Source organism: Alligator sinensis, unplaced genomic scaffold, assembly GCF_000455745.1.
Source record: "Alligator sinensis unplaced genomic scaffold, ASM45574v1 scaffold19_1, whole genome shotgun sequence".
NCBI classification, from domain to species: Eukaryota; Metazoa; Chordata; order Crocodylia; family Alligatoridae; genus Alligator; species Alligator sinensis.
The window spans coordinates 3,049,261-3,060,880 of NW_005841916.1; the positions used below are offsets into that span (position 1 = coordinate 3,049,261).

At 42.3% G+C, this 11,620-nt stretch overlaps 1 protein-coding gene across 1 annotated transcript in view; it reads left to right on the forward strand.

The window, feature by feature from the left end:
* GABRR3 (gamma-aminobutyric acid type A receptor rho3 subunit) overlaps positions 1 to 11,620 on the forward strand; it is a 57,251-nt gene extending 45,631 nt beyond the window's left edge. Inside the window, exons 8-10 of the mRNA XM_014517582.1 lie at positions 4,830 to 4,982; positions 9,867 to 10,063; positions 11,324 to 11,620. Of these exons, the coding sequence (XP_014373068.1) occupies positions 4,830 to 4,982; positions 9,867 to 10,063; positions 11,324 to 11,620 (647 nt within the window). The remainder of the gene's footprint in view (positions 1 to 4,829; positions 4,983 to 9,866; positions 10,064 to 11,323) is intronic.

The following is an 11,620-nucleotide window of genomic DNA, read 5'->3' on the forward strand; positions in this document are numbered from 1 at the left end:
CCGTTGGCCCTTTTCCAGTCCTCCGGGACTTGGCCCGTGCGCCACGAGCGTTCAAATATTCCTGCCAGTGGCTGTGCAATGTTGTCGGCCAGTGCCTTCAGTACCCTTGGATGGAGCTCATCCGGGCCTGCCGACTTAAAGGCATCCAGTTCTTCCAAGTGACTCTGCACCATCTCAAAGTCTACACATGGGTTTCTGCTGCCCCATTCCTTGCCTGATCCCCCATGTGTACTGTTCATGGATCATGAGTGCGGGATGCTGTCCCTCCCATTGATGTGCTGCTGCTACATCCCCTAACCCATGTTCCTGCCCCATGCCCTGACCCATGCTTCTGCTTGGCAGCAGTACATATCAGGGGATTCAGCAGCAGTGTGGGTTAGGGAATAGGACAGAAGCTTGTTGGGGGATGGGGAGGCAGCCTGGGTCAGGGGATGCAGCAGCCCTGCAAATACAGGGGATGGGATAGAAGTGCAGGTCGCTCATCCCAAGCTGCTGCTCCATTCCCCATCCAATCCCAACCTAATCCCCACTCTGCGTTGCCGCCCCAACCTCTACCTGATCACTCATCCAATCTCTGACCTGTGCTGCTTCCCTATCCCCCACTAGATTCCAACCTAATCCCCCTCAGGTGCTGCCTGATCCTGTGCCTATCCCTGACTCAGGCTGACACTAGCCCTGGCCTCTCACATGCACTCGCTGGATTTCTGCTGACTCTGCAGTTCTAAGCAGCAGTGGTGGCAGCAGCCTGGGCAGCTCCAGCTCTGGCTCTGGGCTGATATTGAGGCCAGAACAAAGACAGAGCTCTGGTACTCATCTCCAAAACTAGGCTTGTTTTTCTCCCTGTTGACAGAGAAAAAATGTCATCTTGGATTTAAGTGTGTGTGTGTAACAATCTCCTGCTGTAACACAGTGGGACCATGTAATCTTCAGACTCCTGATATGAAAAAGCTAGGAGCCTAAAAAAGAGTAGAGTACGTGATCTTGCCAGTTTTTGCAATATGTGGTGCTTTTTGTAAAGCTTTTGCAGTTCTGTGATTACCTGAAAGTCTCAGCTTTTGCTTTTAAGAAAAAATATGCTACCTCTGGTTGTGGAACAGAAATTTGAAAATGAAGCATAAACAAAAAAAGTAAGTGTAAAGAACTTCAAATGTAGTATTTTCTAAGATCCCTTAACTTTTTGAGGCATGTCTCATGATTTTGAACAACCTGGGATTGGTTGCATAATGAAAACGAACCAGTGATCAGTGTGCACATCACAACTGAGCACATGCTAATTTAATGGTTCAACAAATTTTCCGTGTTTATACAAAAAGTTTCAGAGAACGCATTATAGTGCATTTGAGTGAGTGCATCTATATGCAATGTTTACTGTGGAGCTGCCTAATTTGTTCCTCAGTAAACATCTCTGTGTCTACATATGTGCCCCTATTAGGCACATGAAACATGTACTAGCCTGCTCCAGAGTTTATTTGTTGTGTAGCAGTGCACCTGCAGACACTACCTGCCTGGCTGGGGCTCAAGGGTACTCCAGTGCGGGGGGTTGCCTGCCAGCTAGTCTTGCACTGAAGCTCCCTTGTGTCCCAGCCTGTCCCTCTGAAGCATGTGGGGGCCAGTCAGAGCAGCCCTGGGCTGGCAGACTAACCCCTAGGACCCCCTGCCAGGAGGGACTGCTCCAACCAGGCTCCATGGTCAAGGCATTAATAAACTCTGCAACTTATTGCTCCTGAGTTAATTGCTCCAGGGTGCACATTCAACCAGTGCTCCCAGGAACAAAAAAAACTCTGGAGCATGTGCACTATTGGATATGTAGACATGCCCAGTAAGTTATAGTCATGAATTCATGCAAGGCTATTTCTTCAATTCTCTGCATAGTGTATGCACAATCCTAAATAATGAAACACTTTGATATCTAAATGCACTCTAAAAGTACTTTTAACTGGTTAAAATGGCTTGCCTGTGCTGTTGTATGAATCAGTTCATTTCAGTGAAGAAAATGCTTCTCAGTTAGCAGGACTAAATAGTGAAGTATACATGATTTCATATAATATGGTGAAGTGCACAAATCTTTTAAAAAATTCTGTGAGGCATGCAGAGAAAGATGCACACAGGTTTATTGACATTGCTTTATTTATGGGACAACTGATTTTCACAATCTAGATAAAATTAATTACAATTTGCAATATTTGTTCTGTAGTGGCTGATATAGCAATATTAGTAAAGGGTGCAAGGATTATGATGCAACTCAGCTAAACCTGGAAGAATTTACAGTTTGGGCTGATTCTTCCTTTTTACCTTGTGCTGTTGAGAAACAGTGACAAAACTGTATAATGTAAAGATAAAATGTAATACGTAGAGAAAATCTCTAGTCAGAAAAGTGACTGTGTGAATACATCAGTGAGGATCTCTCTATTTATTGTGCACCACTGTTGGCCACATCAGATATGCTTATTTTACAAGGAGGGTGATGGGAAGTACCTGCCAGTACCATATGGTGAGGTGAGGCTTGAGGAATCAAATAGGTTTCCTTGTTACTTCATTCATTCTCATCAATAATAAAACTTCTGCAGAACAAACAAGGTTTTGAGTGGTATGCATGTAAACTCACTGACTTTATATCAGGTCCTCACTGCCACCTGTGCAATCCCAGGGCCTGCCGTGAGCTTGCAAAGGTGTCACAGATAGGAATATAACAAGAAGCTAGTTAATGATATGCTGGCTCAGCAGGGTAGATCAGTAAAAAGCAAAATAGATGTTTTTGTCATTGAATTCACCATGAGTGGATCTAGGATTCTGAAAGGGGGGTGTAGATGGTGTGATGAATCAACACAACACACATTTTTCTCCAGTTAACAAGAAACTAGAAAATGCACTAATATGCTAAGGATCCAGCACTATATTATTTGGTTTGAATCAAAACAAAACTAAATACAAATGTATTGGAATGTGCACTAATTTCCTAGATTATATATTAAGTTAAAGAAACACAGCAAACTAGGCAAAATAGTAAAAAATATTGTTTTTTAGTCCTGTTGTTATTATAGTTAAATGTACGTGCCTTATTCAGATTTGTAATACAAAATTTAGCCTTCTTGAGCATCTTAACATTGTATCCAACACTTCACTGTTACTCATTTCCACACCTGGGTTACTGTTCATCTGAATTAAAATTACCACACCTGAGTTAAGGTTTTTAGCTATAAACAGTCTGTGGGCCTATGAAATAGAAGGGAGATATTACCAAGAATGGTTAACAGACAGCAAAATTGTAGGAGAAAGGATAGCTTGATTAATGGAACATCAAGACCTTCAAAAAGGAGGGTGGGTTGTTAATATCTGTGGAGTGAAGACAGGTTAGCAGAAATCAGGTAGTCAATTGACTGTGAAGTCAATTGACCCGCTCAGCACTGTCCTGGTAGAAATGCTGCTGTCACTATCAGGCAGTTGGGTGGAACAGGAGTCCAAGAGGGGTGCAACTGTACCACTGCAGCTTGTCCTGGATCTGTCCCTGGAAATCACTGACATATGGCTGAATAAATGCAGAGAGCAAATCTGATGAGTAAAATGGGGCCGTTTTTATGTAATCACTTCTCAGGACAGAACATTACTTTAGCTTGGAGCTTCCTAGCTTGTGCTGAGTTTTATTATAGCCAGGAGGATGTATTTTCTTCTCCTGCTTTTTTTTTTTACTATTCACTTGACTGAAGACGATTATTAAATGCAGACCAGCTCCTTTTAGTTAAGTAATACTAGTGAGCAAGTAAAAGGGTAGCATGGCTTGGACCAGCACCGTCCTGCTGGGAGGGATTAGCCACAGCAGAATGAGTACAGAAACTGTCCATATGGACAGCTCTGCCTGCTAAAATCAGGGGCAACCTTCTCTGGGCACCCCTTAACCACCATGTTTGTCTTCTTCCCACTTGAAGCCTCTTTCAAATTCTCCCTCATTCTGCAGGCAAGCTCATAACATTAAGCCATCACAGTTCTTCAGTTCTCGGTCCCCTCCCAGGGCTTTCCCAAGAAGGAATCCATCTGGACAGTCATTCTGACAAAATTATTTAAAAAAGTAAAAATCCTATCCCAGGTTGAAACCATGTAATCCGTGTGTTATTTTAGAAAGGATTATTGTTATTATTAAGTTATAAATTCCTAAAATAGCCTGTTATATGGGCACGGCTGCCCAGTACAAGCTCATTCATCCTTCTATTCTTATTCCAAAGGCAGATTCTGACCTGCTAGCCATTTCTCTCTCTCTTTTTTATTTTAACTTCGCTCCATACTCCAAAACTCACTGCACTCCAGTGCAGCACAGTGACATGGGTGATTCACTAGGTGGCACTCTTCCCCCTGAAGTCAGCATGAAATAACTATTCCAACATGGACAAACAAAAGGAAAATACCCTGATTTAGTAAAGTGAGGTCTGGGCATTTGTAACCATGAAACACCCCATGCTTCTTTTCATTTGAGTAGAAGTATTAGCTTGCCGTCTTGACCAAGGAAATTACTTTCTGCCTGCCTGTGTTCTTCCTGAAGTTTCCGTTTCAATGTTTTTTTATTTTTTATTTTCTGCCTTCAACTGTGATGCAATATTTTATTGCATCTTTAAAGAACAGGGATGTTCCATTCACAAAATGACTTTTTTTTAGGGTAGGGAGAAGAAATTTGTAAAGCAATTTGGAATGAGAGTCATGGTATAAACTAAGGTGCTCGTGTTATGTATTATTTATGATGTGATAAGGGCAAACCAGTGGAAAGGAGCTAATGGAAATAAGCTGATTGCTGATCTTTATAAAAACACTAATTCTTCTCCCCTTGCTCTTTCTTTCAACAGGTTGGTACAACCGACTCTTTATAAACTTTGCCCTAAGGAGACACATTTTCTTTTTTGTGCTACAGTCTTATTTCCCAGCTATGCTGATGGTGATGCTGTCATGGGTTTCATTTTGGATTGACAGAAGAGCTGTCCCTGCCAGGGTATCACTAGGTAATCCTTGAAGGGATGTTTTGGGAGGGGAAAACGGGAAAGCAAGGAGGACTGTAGTTAGCTTAACCGAGTTCTGGTGTGCAGTACACATGAGCAAATGCATTAAATAGGTTCCTGAGTTACACCACTATTTTTACACCAGCTACATATACCCCATTACACATCCTCTGGACTGTGACATGGGGGAATGTTGCTCTCCACAGATCAGTTGTATTTTATGATAAAACTATCTATGACACATGAGAGCGGGACACAAGAAAGATGAGTATTTATGAGCTTCCCTCTGTGGAACATCATTTGAACCTGTCTGTGTTTGCTCCCTATGAAAGTAGCAGACAATTTTCCCCTACCTTAACCTGTATGGGTCAAAGGGTGTATGGCCACTCACCTGCCTCTGCATCAGTTCAAGGTCCTTCATTTTCCCCCAAGCCTTATGTTTCCAGCTTAAGGCTATGTACAGATGTTCAGTTTCCCCAAAGAGAGTCCTTGCTCTCTGAGAAGAAACCACAAGGGGCAGATGTTAATAATTTTTCTTCCAGAGCAAAAGTGGGCACTCTAGGAGAAAAATAACTTGGGAACAACCCAAGTGAAATGGCTTCCAGGAAACTCTCAGGAGACTGAATGTCTGTTGAGCAGGGGTCAGCAACATTTTTGGGCAGTGTCAAAAACACTTGCAACCTTGACTTGTAAGATGTTGGTATGCCAGGGGGGGATGGTGCGGGAACTGCAAGGGACCCCATACTTGTTGTGGCAGCGCAGCCCCAGCCCCTTCCCCGAAGCATGCATGCCAAACAAAAGGCTTTTGCATGCTACTCTCTGGCACGTGTGTCAGGGGTTGCCTACTGCTGTATGGGCTACCTACCTAAGCTGCCTTACTGCCATGTATTTCCACACAAAAATTTAAAACAAATTGACCCTAAATTCACACCTTCAGTTAATTGTATGAACTGTCCTGAGTGCTTGCATGCAGAAAAGCCCTTAATCCTTTTATGTAATTTTGAAAATGTTACCTTTTAATGCCTTATGATTTTGTTCACTAAAAGCCAAATCCTATCTTGTCTCTGTTCTGAGCCCTATAATTTTAACTCTGCACATCCTAGGATCAGGACCATAAAGAGCTGTCTAGTCAGTGTTTACAACATTAGTTTTATCAAAGATTGATTACTTGACATCATTCAAACTTCTCTCTTTGATGGCATAGCACTAATGGCCTTAGAATGAATATATCCAAGGTTAACTTATCTCCGAAGATCTAATGGAGATTTCCTGGTACGTCTAATATCTCTCTAATGCTTCTGATTCCTACAGTTGTAAATTTAAGAATTGACAAGGGAGTTTCCAGTTTTCATTCTTACTAACAGTTTTGGTTCTGGAAGCTGATTAAGTTCTTGTGTTACATTTAAGACAAGGGGAAACCTTGAGAGCCCTAGTGAATAAAACACATATGAGTGTGTTAACAGATCCAATAAAGAAAGTGTCTTTCTGTAGCCATATTGACCTGTACAGAAAAGCTAAACCTGGATGGCTAATGTGATGTGTTTTATTGGAGTAATGGATAATTTTAAGTACAGTACATAGAATATAAATTAATTGTTGGGCCAGTGAAATAACTAGCCTATCTGCTACGGCTATGGCATAAATGAATCTCCTATTCCTTTCATCTGTGAGAAAATAACATCAAGTTTTACTTTAAATAAAAAAAAAATGTCTCGAGTCCTGAAAGGTCATATAAAAATATTGACAAGCCTGTATTCAACTGCAGTTAGCAGCTTACCAATGCTCTTTCTTTAAATCATATGGCAGTTTCTATGGGACAAGGGTAGGCAAGCTTTTCCATTTGCAGACTCGAATGACCCACCTGGGCTACTACTGGACCCTGCCACCACTTCCACTTGTTTTCCCAGCAACATGGAGAAGGTGGCTGTACAGGCAGAGTGGCTATGACTGGTGTTCATCCCCATAGCAGCAGGGGGAGAATGTCTGCAGAAAGTACTCCCACTGCCAATGCCACTGAAACCCCATGACTGTGAGCTGAATTCAGCCCACAGTCTGTAGGATGCTGACCCCTATTACATGAGATTATACATCAGGTTTCCCTGAATAACCGGTTTGTATTACAGCAGTATATCCAAGATAATTTTTGATGAGCTTTATATTCCTGATCAGTGATTTGGATACCAAGTTCTAATGCTTCTCTTCCTAGTTTATAAGCATCTGAATACATTTTTACTCTTGTATGGTACATTCAGAACCTCAGTGTTCAACTTAAATCTATAGATGAGAGAAGGGAAGATAAAGCTCTTGAATGTTTTAGTGAAGTTAAACTAGCCCAAAACTAGATTAACACATAGTGAATTGGGCCCAGTGATAAAGTTCATTGAGTAGAACTGGTAGGAACTTTTGTCAAAAATTAAATTTTGACAGAGAAAGTGTACAATTTCTCCTATAAAATGTTTAAGCTTCCTAACCAGCTTTGTATTTTATTGTTGTAGTAATATTTTTTTCTGTTAAAATAACAAGTAGATCAGTTTTTCATTGATTATTTTCATCAAAAATTTAAGACTGCCATGATATCATCCAGGATTCTGACTTACATAAACCAGTGATATCTTCTCAATGCTATATTCAGTATTTTAGCAGCTTGAAAAAAAAAACATAGCTGGAATAAAAGACTTAAATAAGGCGAACAACATAAACACTTTACAAGTTACTGGGCTTCCATGGAAAGGGAGACTGAAAAGATTAGGGGTGAAATTTTGGATCCATGAAGTCAATGGGAAGAACTCCCATTGACTTCAGTGTATCCAGATTTTCATAGTAGGCTTATTTTTTTCCAGAAAGGGAAGCTGTTGAGAAGTTATAAGGACACACATTCAAGACATTCAATTTGTGGGGGTGGGAAGAGATCTTGTTAATCTTTGAAACATGAGTAAAGAGACAAGAAAGTTGTGAGCCTGGATCCAGGAAGCACTGTCCACTACAGACATCATTTACTCTGCTGAGAGTTGTGGGTCCTGTATAGGAAATTCACTTCCTACACACTGGTGTAATCAGCCCCTAGAGCCCACCAATAAACAACGTTACTGAGGCAAGTTCAGTAATTTAGGACAGCTCCTTGCATACGGGAGCCAGAGTATCAGCTTAACTAACAGGTACAGGCAGTAATCCCTGGAGGACCTGGCCTGCACCTTATCACTAACTAGCACCTGCTTTCTTTGTGGCTGCAGTGGTTGGCTTCAGTTCCACTAGTATGGAAGGACTAGTGAGGGTCTTTCACCACTTCAGTTCTTTTGTAGATACAGTTTCCAGAGCCTTGTGTTCTGACTTATTAAAAGCTTTTGGTGTATTCTGATGTCAGTTTTTTAAAATGTCAATGAAGATTCTGTATAAAGTCAAATAATGTCTACATTTCATAGGGACCTAGACCAGAAAGGGCTGCTGTGATAATTTACTCTGACCTCCTGCATACCAGAGGCCACAGAATGTCATATAGGAATTTCTGCTGTGAGCTTTAAGTAAAGCAAATCTTTGAGGAATACATCCAAAGTTGATTTACCATGGCTAAAATGAAAAGAGAAGATTATCTGTTCTCACCCATTCCAAGGGCAGGCAATTATTTTGGGCAGAGGGCCGCTTACTGAGTTTCAGCAAGCCATCGAGGGCCGCATGACAGGCAACCCAGGGCAGATTAATATTAATTTTCTAAATTTTTTAGGGACCCTATGGGCCAGATAGAATGGCCTGGCAGGCCACATCTGGCCCCCAGGCCACATTTTGCCCACCCCTGCTAAACTATAGAGCAGGAGTAACAGCAATCAGGGAAAACACCCTTTCCCTGTACTCACTGATGCATTAGAGAAGTTTTAAACTTCCTTCTGAAACTTCAGGCATTGAGTAGCATTGAAAAGAGGGTATCAGGCTACATTTGTTGGTCTATTCTGATATGGCAATTACTATATAGAGGGCATGTCTACACATGCACCCAACTGCGCAGTTGTTACTGTGCAGTCATTTAGTACTTTCCGCTGTTACTGTGCAGTCCCGGTGGGCACATGGGTCATTTCTGACCCTACTGTGCAGTAGCAATGAGCTGCTGTACAGTAGCTCATTGCTACTGTGGAGTAGCGTTGGCATCACAGCTTGTGCCTGCCAATGCTACATCACCATAGCGATGAGCTACGTTGCCATAGCTCGTCACTATGGCGACACAGCATCTTGTGTAGATATGCCCAGTAGCTCCCAGTCCTTCTAAGCTGTTTACTCTGTGGTGATTGCAGTACCCAAAATAGAGAGATGCATTGTATTTAACACCAATGGAACTGCTTAATCACAAAAGGTTGCAGAAATGCATTTAACATCACACAGGGGGTGCAGTAGAAGTCCTGCTAGGACATCCTAAGTCTGGCCAGTGCTGTTGTGCTTTCATTGAGGCTATGTGTGAGAGAAAGGTAAATGGGAAGTGTACCAAGCCCAATGCTTCCAGGAACACACAAAGCAGGAACATTTTCTAAACCTTTTAACAGTGGTGCTTCATACATACTTCATCTGCAGTTTCAAGAGTTGCAGTTGACGAATGGTTTTCTGCACCTTGTATTACAGGATCTCACCTCTATGGAGTTAGGACTAGCTATGCTTTAGCACTTTCTGTGAACAATGGATTTTCCATTGTACTGATGGAATATATAGATGATCTATGGGTTAGGTACTGTTTTGAGCAGGTCTATGATGTTACCCTTTATAGCATGCTATGTGTGTCATAACCTGTGCCAAGGGGCTAAAGGGGTCCCCTCACATTCACAAAACTATGCTGAGCAAGTGGCCAGTCATTAGTTGAATGAAGTCAATTGGACTTTGCTCTGTATTAATCACATCTTTCTTTGGCAGGTATAACTACTGTGCTGACAATGTCAACTATAATCACAGGAGTAAGTGCCTCAATGCCTCAGGTGTCTTACATAAAAGCTGTGGATATATACTTATGGATCAGTTTTGTTTTTGTCTTCCTGTCCGTCATTGAATATGCAGCTGTGAACTATCTCACTACAGTAGAAGAGAGAAAACAACTAAAAAAAAGAGGGAAGGTATAAACTTGTGTATTTTGGTGTCATCAGACAGCCACGAGATATAGTCACGTGGCATTGTGTGGTGAAATTTGTGCTGTGACTGTGTCTCTACCTTTTGACTAACTGGTCATTTGCTCTTACATCCTCTTTGGATGGTAGGAAAAATGGCTCTCCTGTCCTGGATACTGAGAGTACAGTATTCCCTCTTCCCTTTTCCAGTGGCAGAAGCTAAGGGAGCTTCATCTCTCCATTTCTTTCTGCCACTTTTGGCAGCTGAGGGGGAAGAGATCTCTCTCCAGGGTCTTTCTCCTCACCCCTGGTGGTTGACCAGTCGCCCTTTTTTTCCTCTCTTGGAGCTTGGGGAAGATAGGCTCTCTTTGTTCCTGCTTCCTAAAAGGGAGAGGCCATTTCTCCTTTCTCACTCCTTGCCCAGTTCTTTCTAGTCAGTTTTGATTGGACAGACCAGTCGTATGATCTGCTATTGCTCCCTGATCAGAAGAGTAGCCATGTAATTCATTAGAATTACCTTTCTGAAGTGGACAGTCATATTTACAAGTTAGAAATTTGCTCTTCCTGAATCCGCTGTACGGTTCCCTTGCTTCCATGAACAATCCCATCTGTGAGCTCCTTGGCTAGAAGAGCTGAGGAAAAGGGAACAGGCAAAGGTCACACATATAGCACCAGTGATTTCCCTGTTTTATTTCGAGTTTTTGTGGAAAATATCTGAGGCGTTCCCCTGGCTGTAGTTAATTGGGCCCTGCAGAAGGGCAAGTTGCCACAGGCAGATGGCCATCTGTCTGTGTTATACAGTTGCCCTGTTTTTTCCCCACCAATAGGTTTTTGAAAACAGAGGGCACCTATACATGAGCAGCAAGGCTGCTCTGCCATGCTATAATTACAGCGCATCAGAGCAGATTCAATTAATCAAGTCTGCTGGAGCATGGGGATTACCACGCTCCAGCAGACTCTAGCGTCTCATGTATCAGCATCCCTGCACTGAAAAATGGTGGCAGGGGCACTTTAACTGAAGCTCATTCTACAAGCTTTAGTTTAAGTGCTCCCCCTGCCATTTCTCAGTGCGGGGATGCTGATACACGATACCCTCCAGGTGCTTTAATTAGAGTGGCTCTCGCAGCCGCTTAAATTAAAACACCACTTCCCACCCCGCTCCCGGAGCACTCCGAGAATGTCAACAGGGGAGACAATGTAGCAGATGAAAGTCTTGTTTATCGGTCCTACACCTCCTGCTAGACCACAATAATTATTATTTGTTGCCAGGTGCCAGGAGTGTATAATCTTGATGCAGTGCAAGCAATGGCCTTTGATGGCTGCTATCATGACACTGACCTTGACTTGGCTGATTTGTCAGTGCACTCGGAAGAGAGCTCATCTCGGGGACGTGCAGCCAGCATCCCCAACGTGGACACAACGCGTGTAAAGAGGAAGAGATCCTTGAAAGGAAATGTGGGCAGGATTATTTTGCAGAACAATCATGTCATTGACACATATTCCAGGATTATATTTCCAATTGTATATATTATATTCAACTTTTTTTACTGGGGTTTGTATATATGA